The sequence below is a fragment of the Coturnix japonica genome, chromosome 2, assembly GCF_001577835.2.
Source record: "Coturnix japonica isolate 7356 chromosome 2, Coturnix japonica 2.1, whole genome shotgun sequence".
Classification (NCBI taxonomy): Eukaryota; Metazoa; Chordata; class Aves; order Galliformes; family Phasianidae; genus Coturnix; species Coturnix japonica.
In genome coordinates this window covers 79,611,602-79,631,032 of record NC_029517.1, presented here as the reverse complement: position 1 = coordinate 79,631,032, position 19,431 = coordinate 79,611,602, and the positions used below count along the sequence as shown (strand labels likewise).

Sequence of the window (19,431 nt, the reverse complement as noted above, 5' to 3'; positions counted from 1 at the left end):
TGTGTTTGCACTATCAAAAGGCCCTTGTGGGTTTGTTGTTCACAGATCTACCTTTTCTTTAGTTTGTTATATCCCTACCTTGTTTTGTTTTGTTTTTTTCTTTTGGACAGCAGTACAAGGATTTGCCTCTTAAATCAAGATTTATGCAAAATGTAGGCTCGTAAATCTTGCCTTGCAATCAGAAAATGGTTTTATTGTTAGATGCTTTTCTTGTATCATGCTACTGCGTACATGCAGATGCTTGTGTTATGTGGCCCTTCCCAGTCATGGATTCCCTGCAATAGATATTCATTTTTGCTAGAGGCAGATTGATGGAAGAGACATATTTCAGGCACTGTTTATCACTTCTCAATGTAGATCCTGTGCTGACATAAGACGCTGCCTCAGAAGATACCCACTAGTGTTTATATTCTCAAGAAAGGCTTCTCAAACAGTTCTCCTAAGCACTTACATAGCAGGCTCCCTCTTTCCTCCTCTGACTGCGCTGGGCCTTGGGAGGTTCTTTGTGTTTTGGGGAGCTATTCATGCTGCTATATTTATCACAGGGTGCCAGTGTCTACGTAAATCCATGAATCTAATGCTGAATTTGAAGGAAAAACAAACAAACAAACAAAAAACAAACCACAGGCATAGAGCTGAAAATTTGATAAGAACTTGAGGAACAGAACTGTGAACTTCTATGTGGTCTCTCTTGAAGCTCTAGCTCTTCCTCCAAATAACATTTTTTACAGTGTCAATTTGGAGCGAATAAACAGTAGAATATAGTTGTTCTCTTGTTTTACCTTTCCTTTTGGAGTTTATGGATGAAAAACACAGTGCACACTAATGAACACTTAGTAAAAGCATAATACCTATTAATCATGGCAGATAAGTGCTTAATTGCACATCTCTTCTGCTGAACAAATTTGAGTGTGTTTGGGTTTCAGTATGAGTAAATTCTTTTAGTAAAGCGCTCATAGGTTGTGGAGTAATCTATTTCCTTGTACAGCAGGTGGCAGCATGCAACAACCAATGAGGGTATTGTCTGCATCAATGGACAAAACTGTGATCATCTGGGAACCTGATAAGGAATCTGGAGTTTGGCTAGAACAGGCAAGTGTCAGTCTTTTCCATAATACAAAGTGTATTAAAAGTGCCTCTCCAGCTTTGCATGTGTAGAGGAGGCAACTATAAAATGAAAGACAGCATCTTTTTCTTGCAAAATTCTCATTCTAATGTTGTGCTGCAAATAAAACATACTTGTCAAAAATGATGTGATGCAGCATAGCTTTTATTACTTGCCTATTATGATATTAGGAAGTTTGTGAGAATAGTTTCTGCTTAACTGTTATTCATAGAAGAGCAGGTCAGGTGCTGTATAGTAACACACACTGGCGGTATGTAGAGGAAGGAAGAAACCAGCCAGAAATATTTGCGGTTAATCCTTGTGGGAAGATACACCCAAGCAGTTGCTGCGGAGCAGCTAACACATGATTCACAAGCCTTGTTTTAATCACAGTAACTTTTTCATGGGCGTTGACATTAGGTTTTTCCTCCATTTGAACTGAATGCTCGTGTTTCAGTGTATTATGTTGAATGCTTTTCTAATGTGGGTCATCTTAAATAAACAAGTAATAAAACCCAGATTTATCTAATGCTTTTGTAGATGTCTCTGGAAAAGCAGATCAACTAGAAACATATTGTAGTAGTTCCGCTGAATTTGTTTGTGTTGCATTATGCCAACCATTGTTTTTGACTTTTCCTGTCACAAAGGGAGTTTTAATGCTCTCCTGGGGAAGAGGAATACAGTATTGATTATAATTTTTCCTCTGTTCCATTGAAAAGCCTTTCTACTTGAAGTACAAAGTAGTCCACAACAGGATAATCATATAGAGATGCTGATTGTTGTCGTAGTTATGCCTAGATTTACAAACTTCAAGAAAGTATTTGTGTCATAAAACTTGTAGTAAGTTATTACTTTTGTTTTTTACTTGCCATTTGCATTGGTTGAACCTTAGATTGCAGGATCTTTCTTCTGAGGTTCTTGCGAGACTGTATTAAAATACTTTTAATAGCTGTGATCCATTAATACTTAATTTTGCAGTTACCCAAAATATTTAAAGAATACTGTACAATACAGATTCCTGCCTATGACTAATTTGCAGCTTGTGAGATTAGGATGACCTCATACTGACCGAAGGCTGTTTTCATGGATATTTCATTTCTGGTCATGAATTCAGGTGCGAGTAGGTGAAGTGGGTGGCAATACCCTTGGATTTTTTGACTGCCAGTTTAGTCCAGATGGCTCAGTGATCATTGCTCATGCTTTTCATGGAGCATTCCACCTTTGGAAACAGGCTTCAGTTAATAAGGTATGTTATTTGTTTATTATTACTAGTTCTTAAGAACATAGCTCTTGTCATTTAGTTGTATGGTTAACAGAAAATATCAGGTGTAACAGTACAGCTTAAAATTAATGATAGAATTGGTGCTTCTCTGAGTATAGTATTCTGCAGAAACCTTACTCCTGCATGGAAAGGAGGATGGAATTAACCAGAACGTAAAGCTCGTGCCTCCTTGTGGGCTCCACAGTCATTGGAGCAACCTGAGCATATCTGTAGTTGTTCTTTCTTCAGAAATGGTACCTGGCCCGCTTGCACTATTTTCTTCTAGACTGGGACAATAAATCAGTATTGGTGTCCCTATAGCTACTTAGAGATCTGATAATTTGCTATTTTCAAATGTCCTTTTTATTTTTTCCTAATCACTTACTTTGGTTACAGTATGCTAATTGGTCACTTGAAAACATTGCTTCTTTGGTGTTCTTTTAAAATGTTTTTAATAGAAAGAATGGACTCCAGAAGTTGTGATATCAGGACATTTTAACAGTGTTGAGGATGTACAGTGGGATCCAGAAGGAGAATTTATCATCAGTGTTGGTTCTGATCAAACTACTAGACTGTTTGCTCCATGGAAAAGGAAACACGAGACAGAGGTATGATCTTCAAAAAGAATTTGCCCTGTTGGTAAAGGCTTGCCTTCCCTGAGTTTGGAATAAGTTATCTGAGTATAGTTTTTACCTTAAATATCCTCAAGTCATAATATATTCAAAACTGCTTGTGTAAATGTTTGGCTTAGTTATTCAATATGTGTTGTTTTCACTTTAAAAATACTAGTTGCAAGTTTTAGTAATCACATGAATGACTGCTGTTTAATTCCTGAGTTCACCTCTGGGTTACCTTCAGTTAATGTTCTCCTGGGCTCTTAGAAAGAAAACCAAAACCCAACAAAAAAACAAGCTTTGAGAGAAGTCATGCAAGAATACATGCCTGACTCTAGTAATCATCTATTGCTCTTGTTTAATGCTTAGCTAAGCACTGGGCAGGATGACCATAAAGGTCCTCAGCTTTGCTCTTTTCCCACGTGCTTAATCTAAGCGAACTTTTCACTGTGTTTCTATTTCATTTATTTATCTATTTTTATATTATGTTGTTTATGAATGCAACTTTTACCAGAATGATTACCCACGACTGAACTGCATTTGGCATTTATTCATGCTGCTTATCAGGAGCAGCTACTCCTGAATAATTATCTTCCAAAAGACATCTAAATTTTGATGTTAGGAGTTTCTTATTGATCATTTGTTTTGCTAGTCTACAAACACAAGGTGGTTGTTGTTTTTTTCTTGACAGAATGTTCCATTCAGGAAACTTCTAGAAACTAGAGCAGTGAAGTCATGTAAGGCCCTGTGCTAGCTATGCAACTAGATGGGGGAGGTAATGGGTAGCTGTTACCACAGAAGCTTAGCTAGGTCTCACTAGCATAAACAGTTCCTTGATTTCCTTTCCAGACTATGCAGAAGTGGTAGCAATCCCAGATCATTTTGTAAGCTTTGCATGGTATTTTAAGAAGGGCGCCTCCAATTTGTTTCCCTGCCTCTTTCCCCTCATCTCCAGGCTGGCAGGTGCAAGAGCTCTGTGGGAAAGATAGCATGCTGGATTTGACATATGGAAATGAAGTCCAGGCCTAGCATGTTATGTAAGCTGACAGCATTCAAAAGAGTTGTCAATAGCATATTCTCTGTGACCTACTGAAGCACTGTTTTTCATTATGTGTACTGTTTGCTAAATATTTGTCTGGAAGAACTGAGTTTTACCTATGCAGCTGTTCCTGCTATCTCTGAATTTTTAGAATTAATGAACTGATTTAGCAGAATGATGGCAGCATTCATATCTAAGTGAACTGAATTATTGTACTTTTCCTGATCTGACAAACAGCAGCCATCTGGCTGGATAGACTGTGTGTAAAGTCAGGTGACACCAATGCTTTTTGCTGTAGGAGAAAGCTATAGTATCCTGTAGGTGGGGGTGAGGTGTGGGGTTGTAGATATGGGTCATATGGAGGGGAATGGAATGCTAAGCAATGCAAGCTTTTAAAATGTCAGCCTTTCCTTACTATACTCAGTTTACCATATGAAGGATTACAGTAGGTAATGTCTGATGTTTTCTGGATGATTGAGATATCTGTTAAGAGTTAGTAATAAAGCTCAATATTTATCAAAAGAGAACATAATGCTAAACAATTTATTATCCTGTAAAATTCCAATTTTGATATAGTGCTGCATTTTAATGGCAGAAATAAGGAAGAAACATAGAATGGGTTGAAAAGGACTACAATGATCATCTAGTTTCAAGCCCCTGCTGTGTGCAGGGTCACCAACCAACAGATCAGGCTGCCCAGAGACACATCCAGCCTGGCCTTGAATGCCTCCAGGGATGGGGCATCCACAGCCTCCTTGGGCAGCCTGTTCCAGTGTGTCACCACCCTCTGTGTGGAAAAACTTCCTCCTCATATCTAACCTAAACCTCCTGTATCTAACCCAAACCTTCCAATAATACATAATAATACATAACTTCAATTTGTCATGCAGAACAATCTAATATACTCTTGCTAATATTCTTTCCATTGTGTGATGATTAAAAATATATATCTTACCCATTTAATTTTTTTGTTAGCTGTTAATTCTCTTCTTTGGATTAATTCTTGGCGTATGAGGAAACTAAAAACCTGTTTCCAGTGAAAATGTTTCTAAAATCATCAGGGTTTTCCAATTGTTTTTGCAATAAGGAGCCATTTTGGTCTTGTCAGTTTTTGCACAGCTTCTACAAAGTAATTTTGCTAATGCTGGTTATGGAGAAAAAACAGGAAGTCGGAGCTTATACTGTATTGACAGTGATTCTATTATGTATCATGAAAGGCAGATGATGGAAGCAGGTACTTCTTGCTACTGTGCTAGGTCTTTCAGAGCTATGGTTCTAAAAGCAATCAAATACTGTGCAGTCCTCCTTTTTCTTAACAACTTGTGCCCTTTTGCTTGAAGGTATAGCATGAAGAGCTTTCAGTGACTAGTTTGCCACAGAGATAAGCAAATGCTCTAGGAGACCTGGGCAGTGACACCATTCACTAATTACGAAAGTCATTTGGTGGCAGGATGGGAGTTAGCTGATATATGTGAGCATACATCAGTTTTATGAACATCAGTAGAACGCTGTTAGCTTTCCTTCATGTTAATAAAGTCAGCAAATAATGTATTATTGCTTTTTACATCTCAGAATCTTGCTGCTTCTCTGATTAAGAACCGTATTTTAACTGCATTTCTGTTTGTGTAGGTAACGTGGCATGAAATTGCACGGCCTCAAGTACATGGGTATGACATGCGTTGCCTGGCAATGATTGGCCGGTTTCAGTTTGTGTCAGGGGCAGATGAAAAAGTGCTTCGAGTTTTTTGTGCTCCCAGGAATTTTATAGAAAATTTCAGTAACATCACTGGTATTCCAATGGAGAAGCTGCGTTCCCATGTAAGTATTCTAAAGCAGCAATAAATTATTTCCACGTAAATAATATCAATACTTCAGAAAACATTGAGTGCATTAACTTCCACTAAAAAAATGTAATGATTCTGAAGCTTAACTGTACATCTCCTTCCTCTTCTGATGGTTTCTCTGTGTGCTTTTTCAAATACGTTTCATGATGGTGTTATAGAACCACTAAGGTTGGAAGAGAACAGTAAGATCATCTAGTCCAACTGTGCACCTATCTACCACCATGCCCACTAAATACCTGAAATAAAACAGGGCATGTTGTCTGAAGATTTGCAAAGAATATGGACAAATTGAAAATATAAAAATCAGCCCAAGTATATTTGTTTCAGTGTATATATTTGATGGTTTGAAAACAAACAATAGTGGCTGACAATGTGCTTCTTCTTAATTTGGGGGTGTAGTGATCTTCTCTATATGTAATTATTATTGTGTGGTTTTGCATTGTTTTGTGTTTTCTTGGTTTTATTTGTTTCTTTTTAATCATATGTTTGGAAATAATACCAAGCTTTCAGCACTGCTGTTGGTAGTTCTGTATAAATATTTATAGATATGCATTTGCTCGTGCTTTATTTCCTCTTGGCAATAGTAGTTTTCTTGTGAGGCTAGTAGATTTCAGTTCTTTTAGGCCTATAGCTGTTGTATACAAGTGAGCGTTCCTACTTGGTGGAAAGATAAGACTTGCAGTATTGCCACCCTTTGTTTGCTACTCATTCACTTTAGGAACTAATTCTGATTTTCTTTGCATTTTGTAGAGCAGACCTCTTTCAGAATAGTTACCTCTTTGTGTTCCTAGCTTGAAAGCAGAGTTTTCTCAAAGTCAGATTAGGCCTTCCATTCCATTTAACATTTAAAATATGTAGGAAATAAATCTATTAATTTTTGGTAGCAGGAAGTTACATAAGTAGCTGTCTGTTGCTTTAATCGTGTGAAGTTGTTGTAAGTATTTCTATCAATGACGTTATCCAAATGACACTGTGCTTTTATAACGCTGGCAGATGTCATTGTTTTACTTTTATGTAGACTTTCCTTATCAGGTCTTCCACTGAGTGCTGTGTTTTGATCCAGGATATCCTAAAATGTTTCACACAGACTTTGTCTGAAGAGGAAGGCCTCACAACCTGTAATGATACAGAAGTTGGAAGTCATGGGCAGAGACACTCCCTTAATTCACCTCAGAACAGACTACTTCCCAGTCCTATTGCATTGCTGACTGTGGTGCTCTCAGCTGAGCCTTATCGTGTGTCCTAAATAAAATCAGCAGTTGAATACCTGAATGTAGGAATGAAAATACGTGCTTTACAACAAAACTTCTGTGCTGAGGCCTTAAGAGAAAGCTTTTTTTAATCCCTTTGTTCCTCATATTGTCTCAGGTGTGCTGTGGTGTGAGTTGGGAGTTTTCTAAAGCCTCCCATTCACTTCTCTCTAGAAAAGTCCCTGTTGTCAAGGGATTCATTAACCCATGCCCTTTAAAACCTGGTCCTACATGACAATTTGTGAAACCTTTCTCTCTCTTTTTAAATTCAGCAGTCTTCCGACCTTCCAGAAGGTGCAACTGTGCCAGCATTGGGTTTATCCAATAAAGCTGTTTTTGAAGGTATGGCTAATAAGAAATAATAAGGAGAAATGATGATGCTTCACGTGTAAAGTTTTTATTTTAAATAATTTCTTCAGCGTTTGTTTGTTTGGTCTCTCATAGTGAGCTTGACTGCAAGTTTATAAGCTAGAAATAAATTGTGCAATGTATTTATTTTGTCTGGCAGCACTTAAATATGGCACCTAACAAAAATAGTGAGAGCAACTGAGAATCCTTGGGAAAGAAGAATTGTTAATCTAACATGAAGAAATGTTCATTCAGTAAAGGCTAGAGAGACACCAGATCTTATTCTTGGAGAGGCGGTGGGGATACCAGGAAGGGTAGTTGTTTGGAGTGATAACTATAACTGAGTCATGTCTTGAGACTGGGTTTGGAACTGGGAAGTCTAGTGTTTGATAAAGCATGTGGTAAAAATGTACTTTAACTGGAATCTACAAATTAGGTGGGATCTTTTTTACTCTTTTCTGCCTACACTTTTATTAATTCATACCTTCTGATAAAGGAAGTATTTGAATGAGATTTGTCTCCAGGATCTTTAATGTTAATATAGCTAAATTGTCCTAAAACCTATTTGAGAGGAATAATAATAATAATAATAGTAATTTATTTTGGCAAAAATCTTGTCTTTCTGCTCTTTCATAAGACTTCTCAGTGTCATGTGCACCAGAATCACTAATGTTTATATTAATGTTGCTTGGACTTGATAAGTAATGGAGGGGTTTCCCTTGTATATATGCTTATTTTTTCTTATGTCAAGTATGTTCTCTGCAGCTAATAAAGTCCTTATTTTAAATAGGAGATATATCTGCTCGAGAAGCTGAGGATGAAGAAACATTTAATACGATTTCTAATCAGTATCCTGAGATATATTTTCAACCCCTGATCCTAACAGGTATGAGATTATTTTCTACTGTATGAAGTAGAAAATGAGGTTTATTGGGTATTAAATTTAGCTGATTTTAGATTATCTGCTGCCAAATTTAAATATGTCGCACAAATTTCTTTTAGAACCTCCTCAAGAGGATCACTTGCTGCAGAATACATTGTGGCCTGAAATTCAGAAGTTGTAAGTTTTCCTTTTCTTTTTCTTTCTTTTCTGGAAAGCTATCGCAACATTAATGTAGTCTGGTCTTATTATTCTACCTGACTCGCTACCTGATTTGACCCTGTGCAGCATATATATTGTAATATAAATGTGCGTATCACAAAGGTAGGAGTCCGAAGAAAAGGGCAGGAATTTTTTGCTTTCTTTTGCTTTTTGGCAGACTTTGCAGATCACATCTGTCTTTCTGCTGCGGATGTCAATTAGTTCAGCTATTTGAACCTCTCGGGGCTGTTGCAAATGGTAGTGCCAGGGAGCTGATAGGAAGTGGAGGTTATAATGGAAAAAAAAATCTTAACTGTAGCTTTTGCACAGCTGTTTGAAGTGAGTTTAGGTATCAGTGCTGCTCTGGAAGCAGAGCTGTGAGTAGGAAACTGAATATCTAAATATGTTGGGCAGCATTCTCATTTCTGATCTTGAGTATACAAAGGAATGACTCATTTGAAGTGAATCTCCTGAAACAGTAGTCTCAGGCAGAAGCAAGAATGTTGAGTCTTTGATGACTACATTTACCAGTTTTATGGCTTTGTTTGGGGAGGGAAAAGGGAAGAGGAAATATTTAAAACAACAACAAAGAAAAAATCCCAGCATTTTAGGAAAGCTGTTTGCAAATTGCTTTCATTTGACCGAGTAGGAGGTTCTGCTGGGAACTCATCTTTATGTTCAGCTGGGCAGTTAATCTTCTTTGAATACTTTTAAATGCTTTTACACCAGGGAAGCTGGCAGGAACTAGACTGTGTCTGTATGTTTTGTAATTACCAACGCTTGTGTTTAATGCTTCTATGCACGCAACGGCTGCTCATACATCTGCTTTATTTAAGTAGTTTGGTGGTGATCATAAGTAGTGAAAAGAGGCTAAGGCCAAAATTTTCCTTCATTTGCCTCTGATGTTTCTCAGTGTCTAACCAAGTGTTTATTGCTGATATTCTGTTATAGGGGTACTGCTTAGCAACTCTTGTTTAGTAAAATATCCTTTATTTTATGATGGTTCTCAGGTGACTTACCAGCATTTTTTTCTGTTTTTAGAGAAACTGTTAATGATAGAGATTCCTTTGTGTAAAGGAAACAAAATGCAAGCTGCCTTTCAGATATTTTTTTATATATTTTTTTTGTTCAGGATAATCTTGAAAGAAGTAACATGAAATTGCATAATGCAGATTTCAAGTTACCATGGCAGCAGAAAAACAGCATGAGGAACTGACTTGCCAAAAATAACCGCTTTGTTATTGACATTTGTGTATTCCCAGCTCTAGTTCAGCACCAAATTTTGAAGGATTCGTGTTCAGTTTTGATAACTGTTTGGTTGAGTGGGTTTTAGCATGAAGAACTTGCTGAATTTTTTTTACATAATCTAATAACTTTAAGATAAAAATATGATAAATCCTATGAGACTATGCTAATCCTTATCCTCTTGGAAAATTACCATAGAATGTATATATGCAATATGTACATTTTATGTAATACACTTGGAAGTCTTGAGACATCCTTTTTGATAGTAGAAAATTACAGTAATCATCTGCCTGAAAACTTTGAATGTCCATTCCACTCACCTGTGCATTAAAAAAAATGTTATGAATTACACATTGCTAGGGCAAAATTGCTTGTGGCTGGGAATGTGATTTCATTATTCATTCATACAGTTGCTTCTCTCTCCGTTGTGAAGCCTTTTTTAGTGCAGCGTTATGTAACGAAGGGAAGGGATTGAATGTGTATGGGTGGAGGCAGGGCTTGTGACTGGGGCTTGCCGTCTTCTTTAATGAAGTCTCATCTCAATGAGTCCCTGCTTGCACAGATAATATTACAGAATCAGAGAATCACAGAATGAATCACAGAATGACCCGGGTTGGAAGGGACCTCAAGGATCATGTAGTTCCAACCCCCCTGCCTGGCAGGGCCACCAAACATACAATGTGTACTAGATCAGGTTGCCCAGGGCCCCATCCAACCTGGTCTTGGAACACCTCCAAGGACGGGGCAGTCCACACCTCCTGGGCAGCCTGTCCAGGGCCTAACCACTCTCCTAGTGAAGAAATACTGTAGTCTAGTTTGTTTTCTGGGGGCTAGTGGGAGAGTTTATATCTTCTTGGGCCTTCTAGGATTTGTGTGAAGCTTATTGATGCTAATTGTCGCTTGTTCAGGACATTGCTTTAAGCTTTGGGGATTGTTCCTGGGGGTGAAGTTGTAGCAGATGATGGCCCATCATTGTGGCGGATGGAGGCACCTTCTTCTCCTTGATCAGAACTCTGTTTGAATTTAGCTCTAAAGAGATGGACAGTTCTCCAGATAACTCCTTTGGTCAGCAGTATTGCAAAGACTTTGTTATATGGAACTGATGTTCATGAGATTTTACTTACAGCCAAAACAGCCATCTGTTTAAGTGACAAATTACTGTCTATATCAGTTGAATAGAGTAACTGCTGGGCATATCCTACAGACGGACTCCCACACTCATGTCTGAAGTTTGAGGTTGCGCTGGCACTTAATGAAGAGTGTGTGCAGGCCTTCTGGGAAGAGGGAGACTGATGGCTGCTTAATTGGAATGTTAATTTGCAAATCTGATTGTGTCTTATAACGGTGAAGCTATTGTGTCCTCCCCTCACCCTTCTGCCAGAAGGGTTGTTGTCATATTGATGACTTTTAAAGCAGCTTTCTGAAAATTGCCTTTTATTGGAAACCACAGAATCACAGAATCACAGAAATTACCCGGGTTGGAAGGGACCTCAAGGATCATGTAGTTCCAACCCCCCTGCCTGCAGGGCCACCAAACATACACATTTACTAGATCAGGTTGCCAGGGCCCCGTCCACCTGGTCTTGATCACCTCCAAGGACGGGGCATCCACAACCTCCCTGGGCAGCTGTTCCAGGACCTAACCACCCTTCTAGTAAAGAACTTTCCCCTAACATCCAACCTAAATCTTCCCTCCTTCAACTTAAAACCATTCCCCCTAGTCCTGCTATTATCAGCCCTTTCGAAGAGTTTGCTCCCCTCCTGGGAGTAAGTTCCCTTCAGGTACTGAAAGGCTGCAATGAGGTCACCCGCAACCTTCTCTTCCTCCAGGCTGAACAAACCCAACTCCCTCAGCCTGTCCTCATAGGGGAGGGCTCCAGCCCCCTCATCATCTTTGTGGGCCCTCTTCTGGACCCTTTCCAAAATCTCCATATCTTTTTTGTACTGAGGGCTCCACACCTGGACACAGTCCCAGATGGGGCCTCACAAGAGCAGAGTAGAGAGGGACGATCACCTCCCTATCCCTGCTGACCCACCCCTCTCCTGAATGGAGCCCAGGATCCCATTTGCTTTCCGGCTGCCAGAGCGCACTGCTGGCTCATGTTAAGTTTCTCATCTATCAGGACCCCTAGGTCTTTTTCAGCCGAGCTGCTCTCAAGGACAACTCCTCCCAGCCTGTACAGGTGCCTGGGGTTCTTCCGGCCCAAGTGCAAACATTGCACTTTGCCGTGTTGAACCTCATTAGGTTCACCCCGAGCCCAGCTTTCCAGCCTGTCAAGTCCCTCTGAATGCGCATCTGTTCCCTCCACCGTATCGACTGCACCACTCAGCTTCGTGTCATCACAAACTTGCTGAGGGTGCACTCCATTCCCTCATCGATGTCATAATAAAGATGTTAAAGAGCACCGGTCCCAAGCCAGACCCTTGAGGGACGCCGCTCGTTACCGGCCCTCCACCTGGACATAGAGCCATTGACCACCACCCTCTGTCTGCGGCCTTTCAACCAATTGCTTATCCATCTAGTTTTTCTACCCATCAAATCCACCTCCTCCAATTTGAGATGAGGATGTGATGGGGGACCATGTCCAACAGGCCTTGCTCAGTCCAGGTAAATGACATCGGTCGCCCTTCCCTTCATCCACAACGCCGTCACTTCGCAGTCCATCATAGAAGGCCACAAAGATTAGTTAAGCATGAACCCTCTACAACTGACGCGACGCCCATGGCTGGCTGTCTGCGATCAACATGCTTGTTTCTTTAATGCGATCAAAAGCATGTTTGTGCCAGGAGGACTGTTCCATAATCTTCCCAGCACAGAAGGTGAGACTCACCGGCCTGTGTTACCCCCGGGTCATCCCTGCTCCCCTTCTTGTAAATGGGAGTGACGTGACGCCTTCCTCCAATCATCCGGGACCCGTCACGACTGAACAGCCACGCTTCTTCAAATATGATGGAGAGCGGCTCAGCAACCACCTCAGCCCGCTCCTTCAGTTGAACCATTGAAAGTCAAGTTTTTTAAACTGAAAATATTATTCTATTAAAAGTATACTTCCAGTGAAATTCAGTAAAGAAGGAACAGCCTGTGCAGTAACTTGTGAAACAAGTCTTCAGTTGCTTTGGTTTTATCTCATGTAATTTAATATTGCAGAGCAACGTTTTGATCTTCTGTACGCAACTTTGCTCTTATTAAACAGAAGCATTAAGGTCTTCCTCCTTGAATGAAAATAAGACCAGCGTCTTTTACAAAGTCACACAGATATAGGTGAGACCAAGTGCCTCTCTAGAGACCAGTGTCATGCCTGGTGAGGGTAATGGCAGTAGGTGAGTCTGTTTCCAAAGATGAGAGATCCTTGCTTCAGTTAGTCAGTCAACATCCAAGAAAAAGGCAACTGCAAATGGAGTGGCTGGCAGGGAAGACAGTGTGATGTATTGCCCAGGCTGAGGCTGACTCCTTGCACTTTGGCTGTGGTGAGTCTAGCTGTTTCCTACAGCATGGCAGACTCGACTACGTGATTTGGGGTATGAGCAATTGTGCTGTCTTATAAAGAAAACTGTACATAAGAAGACACTGCAAGGAGAGTTGTTCCCTTCAGTGTTCTCTGAGTTTCACTATTTTCAGCTCAGGAGCTTCTGAAGCTGAACATGCATTTTTTATCATGTTTCAGCAATGCTGACTGGTTTTCTCTCCCATTTACTCGTGGAGTTCTGTTTGAACTGATATAAAATAGCAGTTCTCTTGATACCTTTTCTCACAGAGGTCAGAAAATGCATTGACTTTGGTGTAAAGAATCTTCCTTGTAGTAGAAAAGACTAGTCCCTTTCTGTGTCAGTTGTCTACAGTTCAGTGTTGTTACCCCTGTCAAACAGAGCAAGGGGTAATCAAGTAAAAGTAGTGTCTGAGCATAAGGACATAAGGAGTAATAAACAAACCCTGGTACTTCTGTACTTCATGGCATTGAAAACAGTGTCCTTATATTGTCATTGTTCAGGAGTGGTGATAGGAAAGCTAGAAAACAGGGAGGTGACTCCAAGTAAGGCTGGCCTCATGCAAAGATCATTCAACTTTGTTCTTGGGGATTTCTGTATTATTCCTTAAATATTCCTGCATTCTTGAACAAAAAAGTGAGTAATATAGGCTAGATTTCATTTGAGGGTTCTTATGGCTTTGCTTGGAACAGAAAATGAAATGCTTGCTTAGGTACTATAAATCAGTACCTCCTTCCAGCAACTGGTATTTAGCTGATATTTTTCTACTGTTTTAAGATGTTTCCTATTTTATTCTGCTTTTGATCTCTTCTGTGACTGATTGTAGTTTGTTAGTCTTTGTTTTTCTTTTGTGACTACAAAATGTGTGGCTTCTAATTTTTATTGATAGCATTAAAATTGTTTTGCAAAAAAATAAGAGTACATTAAATGCTGTCTGCTTTTTGTTAATAATTACAGTAGGTTTTGTATTGCTGATGATTTAGGACTATGAAATATGCTGGAGAGATTGGTCTGTAGACAGTTCCAAGCGTGGAGGAGTTTATGCAGATGTTTAAACTGAATGCAGAGCATTATTAGGATTTATTTGGAATGCAAAACAGAAAGTGTTGTTCATTGCAAGATGTTCCTGGTATATAGATTTCATTTTTGCAGAGGGATTTAAGTTAATATAAAAACCTTAATACATCTTACAGAAAAGTCTGTGCTGTGCTAAATAGTTTATGAAATTTATTTCAGGTATGGACACGGATATGAAATTTTTTGTGTTGCTTGCAATAATTCAAACACTGTAATTGCCTCAGCTTGTAAGGTAAGAAAAGATTCTAGCACCATCTAGTGAAAAGTGCTGTCATATTTCTAGGGCTGACAGAGCAGATGTCAAAACTCAGTCTGCACTGTGTCTGTTCTTTAAGTTAATGTGAAAGATTTCTTATAAATGGCAGCTGCCTTGCAAAGGTGAGATTGAATGCAGAGATGTTATTCGGAAATAATTATGTGATTCATTTAAAGTGGTTAGTAAGAGGAATTCTAACAAACATAGTTAGAAAATGCTGTTTATAAGCGACACATTGTCATTGCTGGTAGAACGCAGTGAAAGAATCTTGAAACTTTGCAGAGGGAATTGGACTGCAACTCTGTTGTCTATAAGTCATGAAAAAAGCAGCTCCTAAACATATCGGTGTGTTGAAATGTGTGATTTTTATCTTTGCCTCATTTAATTCACACTGATTTTTTAAATATTATTATTATTTCTTTTTCCTCCACAGGCTTCCAGAAAAGAACATGCAGCAATTATTTTGTGGAGCACTTCTTCTTGGAAGAAAATACAGAGTTTGCCATTTCACAATCTGACAGTTACTCAGCTGGCATTTTCACCTAATGACAAATTTCTGTTAGCGGTGTCTAGAGACAGAAATTGGTCCCTGTGGAGGGAAGAAGACTCATCAGAGTCAGGTAAGGTACATGGGATGGGTTTATGCATTTGAAGACTTTAAGATTTGTTAAGTATTTTTGGCTTCAAAGTATTTGAAAGGTAATAGGTAAAATATTTTAATGGATACTTTCCTTACACCTATCGAGTATTAATAGTGGTATGGGATCCTGTAGCTTTAGGGAGTGCAATTCATAGTGTATAGAAAAACTATAAAAGGAGTTAAAATGCAGAAAAGGGTATGATCAGGCATTAAATACTGTTTTATTGGAGTCTGCTGTTTGTCATGCTGCCTTTTGCTTGTGACTGTACATTACAGATTTACTGACATCTAGTATACAAGCTGGAATGTAGTGTCTGAATTTCAAACTGGTATTCTGTCATGCAAAACCATTGTCTTGGTGATCTGTGCAAGCTACACTAAGAGGTTCAGTATTACGTTGGCGTGTCCTGCATAGTACTGCTTTGTCCCTTTTTGCAGGGCATGATGCTTTGAGGTTCTTGGCAGGATTAATTTCTGTCTTTGGTGTGGCTTTCTTATAATCCCTCCCAATTGATTAATTTGGCTAAGGCTGCCTCTGTCTGTAAAATAGAACTGATAGTAAAGATTCAGTTGACTTTCTCATTAGGATTTTAAGCCTTGCAAAATCATAAGGAGATTGCTATTGAACATGAATTGATTCCTCGAACAGGCGCTTATGCTGAAAACAATTACATTGCACCATTGACTTAGTAGCACTTAAACACTACTGGGCTCTTACAAGGGTACTGAGCTCTGTAGAGTTTTCTTACAGGCTTGGCAGTGAATTTTCAACCTGTCACACAGTGTCTGTGTTCTGGATTGAGATTCCGTTCTGCTCAGACTTCTATTTTAAAGCTTGGCATATTGTCCAGAGTAGTTAACGTTTTGGGTTAAAGAGTATGAATTCATACAGAAAGTAGAGGAAGCCATCTTTTTATCTATTCATCACAAACTTTTCAGTCTACAAAACGTTGTTATTGGTATAAAACAAGACTACTTCTACTGGCATCCCAATAAATGCGGTTATTCAACATCTGTGTTCTCAAATGACAGTTCTTTCTAATTAGGAAAAACATTCCCAAAGCTTTGCTGTCTGCTAATCAGATTTACTGCCTGATTTTATGTGCGGTGAAACTGCAGCTTATCTTGTTGGGAGCAGATTAAGCCTTACGTTTGGATCATTGAGATTTGAGCTCTTGGGCCTTTATTGGTAACAACTCGAAACTGTAGTGGATTGCTGGTCTATGTATGTACACATGGTCTGGTGTGGTCTTGAATCAGTACTAATTATGTTCAATTGATAAGTGTCAGGGAAACATACAGAGTACTCCTAATACTACTACTAAGTACCTCCCAAGTGCTTTAAAGTTGAGTGGAATGACGTCCAGTTATTCCTGCTGTCCATATTATTCTTACTTATTCTAGTTACTTCTAGTAAGCAAAGTAGTTGAAGTAAACGTTTTCCTTTGTTTTATTCCAGGACCAGTTTTCAGTTGCTGTGCATACACAGACAAAAATACAGCTGTTCACAGTCGAATCATTTGGTCTTGTGATTGGACGCCGGATAGCAAGTATTTTGTTACTGGCAGTAGGGACAAAAAGGTAATTAATGTAAAAGGAATTTTAAAAGCCCAGAATTATTTTAAGTATATTTAAGATTAGCAACTTCTGTATTCTGATGGACCCATAGTCTATAAAGATTAAGAGACTGTAGTGCGTGTTACCTTAGAAATCAGGGAGGCTTTCATATGCTGGATAAAGTGTTCAAATATGTACATACAAGACTGTGGTTTTTCTCCCATCTCAACTTTGCACAGTGAGATAAGCGTATGTCACAAACTCTTATGGGTATCTGCTGAAGGCTTTATCGATTTTTTCATAACATAATCCATATTATTAATATATTGAATGCAGTTAAGCAGACTTTCTAAACAGTTGAATCTTTGTAGGTAGAAACTTCTAGGGGTCGTTGCCTTTGTTCTGTGCTCTGGGAGTATTGTAACAGAGGGGTTCCTAGGTGATTCTCTTTCTCACAGGTCATCATCTGGGGTCAGTGTGATTTATCTGTGACTACTGAAGGCAGTGTGTTGGATTCAATCAAACCTTGTTCAACAGTATTGGATGCTGGAGATTCTGTTACTGCCGTTAGCATCAGCTGGGTGCTCGCTCCTGATGGAAGGTATTGCTGACTTTATATAATGCTATACTGAGTTAAACTCGAAATTAGTATGTTTTTTCCCTTTAGTAATTTTGTCTGGTTTAACAGTTCTTAACGTTTAGCAGTCAAGTATTTGGCTATTTGAATCCTAACCTGTTTTCAGGTGTGGGGGGGCTGGGGAGAGGATGACAGAGTGGGCTAATGCATCTGAGACACATTTGTTCTTGCAATGATATTGACTGGCCTGATGCTGCAATAAGCTGCTTATAAGTATTGTATTTTTTATTCTAACCAAATTCCAACCAAATGAGTTTACGGAGTAGAATTTAGAATTAACGCAGTTGTTCTCTTTATAGGTATGTTGTTGCAATAGGCTTAGAGAATGGGAAGATTAACTTTTACACATGGAAGCAGAGTGGGCAAGAACCATCAGCAGCTGACTGGACCAAGTGTGTTGAGATGGATAACAGGTATATCATCTGAAGTATCTTAGGAGCAATGTATTCTTACCAAGACTGTTAGTACTGGAATTTTGTTCTTCCATTGTAAAATGGTATGAAACTGCTTTATTTTCATACCAATTTGATAACCTTTTAGGAAAAGGCTGAACCCTGGAAGCATGCAGATGTTTTTAAAAATAATATGAAAATAAAAAATAAAGCTTTATTATTGTTAACCATAGAACAAGATAATAGAAAATACTGAATGGTAGGGGGAGAGAATCACTGAGTTGCTGTTTGTATACACTCGAGAAGAATTTTGAAGTAGATGACAAAGTTTTAAAGAGCAGCTTATAGCAAAAACTAAAGGATTTATAAGCTGAATGGGCAGTGCTGCTATGGTGACAGTAAGAGAACCTCTACAGAGAAACTTTGAATATTTAATTTGGAACATTTTCTTAGATTCTTTCTCTATGTATTGGCATCGATAGTATCAGAAAGGAAAGCTGATAGTGACTTTGGCCTGTGTACTTGAAGTGAATTTGAAAGAGATGCCAAATGACAGGAAATGACACACTGAAAGCCAGAAATCTGTTCTATCTCAGTAACTGAGATGCTAGATCTGCAGCCTAACATGATAAAACTTAAATCAATAATCGTTTAAATTATTGATGACTGTGAAGATAAAGTGTCACTGGCATTAATGGCCCTACTTATTTTAGGGACTTCATACCTGCTGATTGTCACAAGTCAGCTTTTCCTCAGTTGGTAGAGTTAAGCCTACTAATTATATAAATGTTGATGTTTACATTCACCTACCCAACTGTGCATGACATTTTGCAGTTACGTATGGATTTCTTTTTGTTGCAGCCAAAGCCATGCTCTTGCTGTGAAACGTTTGTGTTGGAGACATCGTGAGGGCAGAGCTGGACATAATGATCAGAACAACAGCGAGTGGTTGCAGCTTGCAAGTTGTGGAGCTGATCACTGTGTTAAAATATTCAACGTCAACAGATTTGCTCTTTAACTGAGACAGCAGGACTGTCTGTGAGAAATGAATTCATAACACTTTTCAGCATTGTTTAATTTTACTTGGTTTTTGAATTCTGTTTTCTGCTGTGGAAAGTGAAACATCTGAAATATAACTTATTAAAACAACTTTGATAATTGAAAATATTTTTCTAAGTCTACGCTTCTGGGAAATGTTCCTCTCTTTTTTTGTTTTTAGAAAAATATTTAAAATGTTTTGTTACTTATATATAAAACAGTGCATCCTATCCTATTTTATGATGTTATCTCTTGGCATCAGAGGCGGATGTTGGAGGTATGGCAGTAGAGGTTGAACTTTCCCACTTATTTCCTGTTACATTTAGTAATGGATGGCAGTAGAGGTGCAGTCTGACACAGTGGTGTCTGACATGGAAGGGCTTATGAAGCAAAAGTGTGTCACTGAATTTCACCATATCAAAATATTTCAGTATCTAAATTTGAGCTACAGGAAAGAAGGGGTCAGACTCTTTAGCAGGGTGACAGAACAAGGAGGAATGGTTTCAAACTTGAGTGTAAATTTAGGTTAGATATAATATAGGGGCAGCACTGAGGCTCCTG

The 19,431-nt window shown here is 38.8% G+C and overlaps 1 protein-coding gene across 4 annotated transcripts in view; it reads left to right on the top strand.

Moving 5' to 3' along the window:
* The window catches only part of ELP2 (elongator acetyltransferase complex subunit 2), a 30,408-nt gene extending 11,409 nt beyond the window's left edge, over positions 1 to 18,999 (top strand). Inside the window, exons 10-22 of one of the 4 annotated variants that reach the window (XM_015855188.2) lie at positions 992 to 1,092; positions 2,220 to 2,351; positions 2,825 to 2,974; positions 5,649 to 5,837; positions 7,389 to 7,455; positions 8,252 to 8,347; positions 8,464 to 8,521; positions 14,510 to 14,582; positions 15,040 to 15,226; positions 16,706 to 16,827; positions 17,262 to 17,404; positions 17,740 to 17,853; positions 18,694 to 18,999. In XM_015855188.2, the coding sequence (XP_015710674.1) occupies positions 992 to 1,092; positions 2,220 to 2,351; positions 2,825 to 2,974; positions 5,649 to 5,837; positions 7,389 to 7,455; positions 8,252 to 8,347; positions 8,464 to 8,521; positions 14,510 to 14,582; positions 15,040 to 15,226; positions 16,706 to 16,827; positions 17,262 to 17,404; positions 17,740 to 17,853; positions 18,694 to 18,850 (1,589 nt within the window). In that variant the 3' untranslated portion in view covers positions 18,851 to 18,999. Of the gene's footprint in view, positions 1 to 988; positions 1,093 to 2,219; positions 2,352 to 2,824; positions 2,975 to 5,648; positions 5,838 to 7,385; positions 7,456 to 8,251; positions 8,348 to 8,463; positions 8,522 to 14,509; positions 14,583 to 15,039; positions 15,227 to 16,705; positions 16,828 to 17,261; positions 17,405 to 17,739; positions 17,854 to 18,693 lie in introns of all 4 variants that reach the window. The other 3 variants (XM_015855187.2, XM_015855186.2, XM_015855185.2) reach the window with 3 other exon arrangements.
* The last annotated feature ends 432 nt before the right edge of the window (positions 19,000 to 19,431 follow it).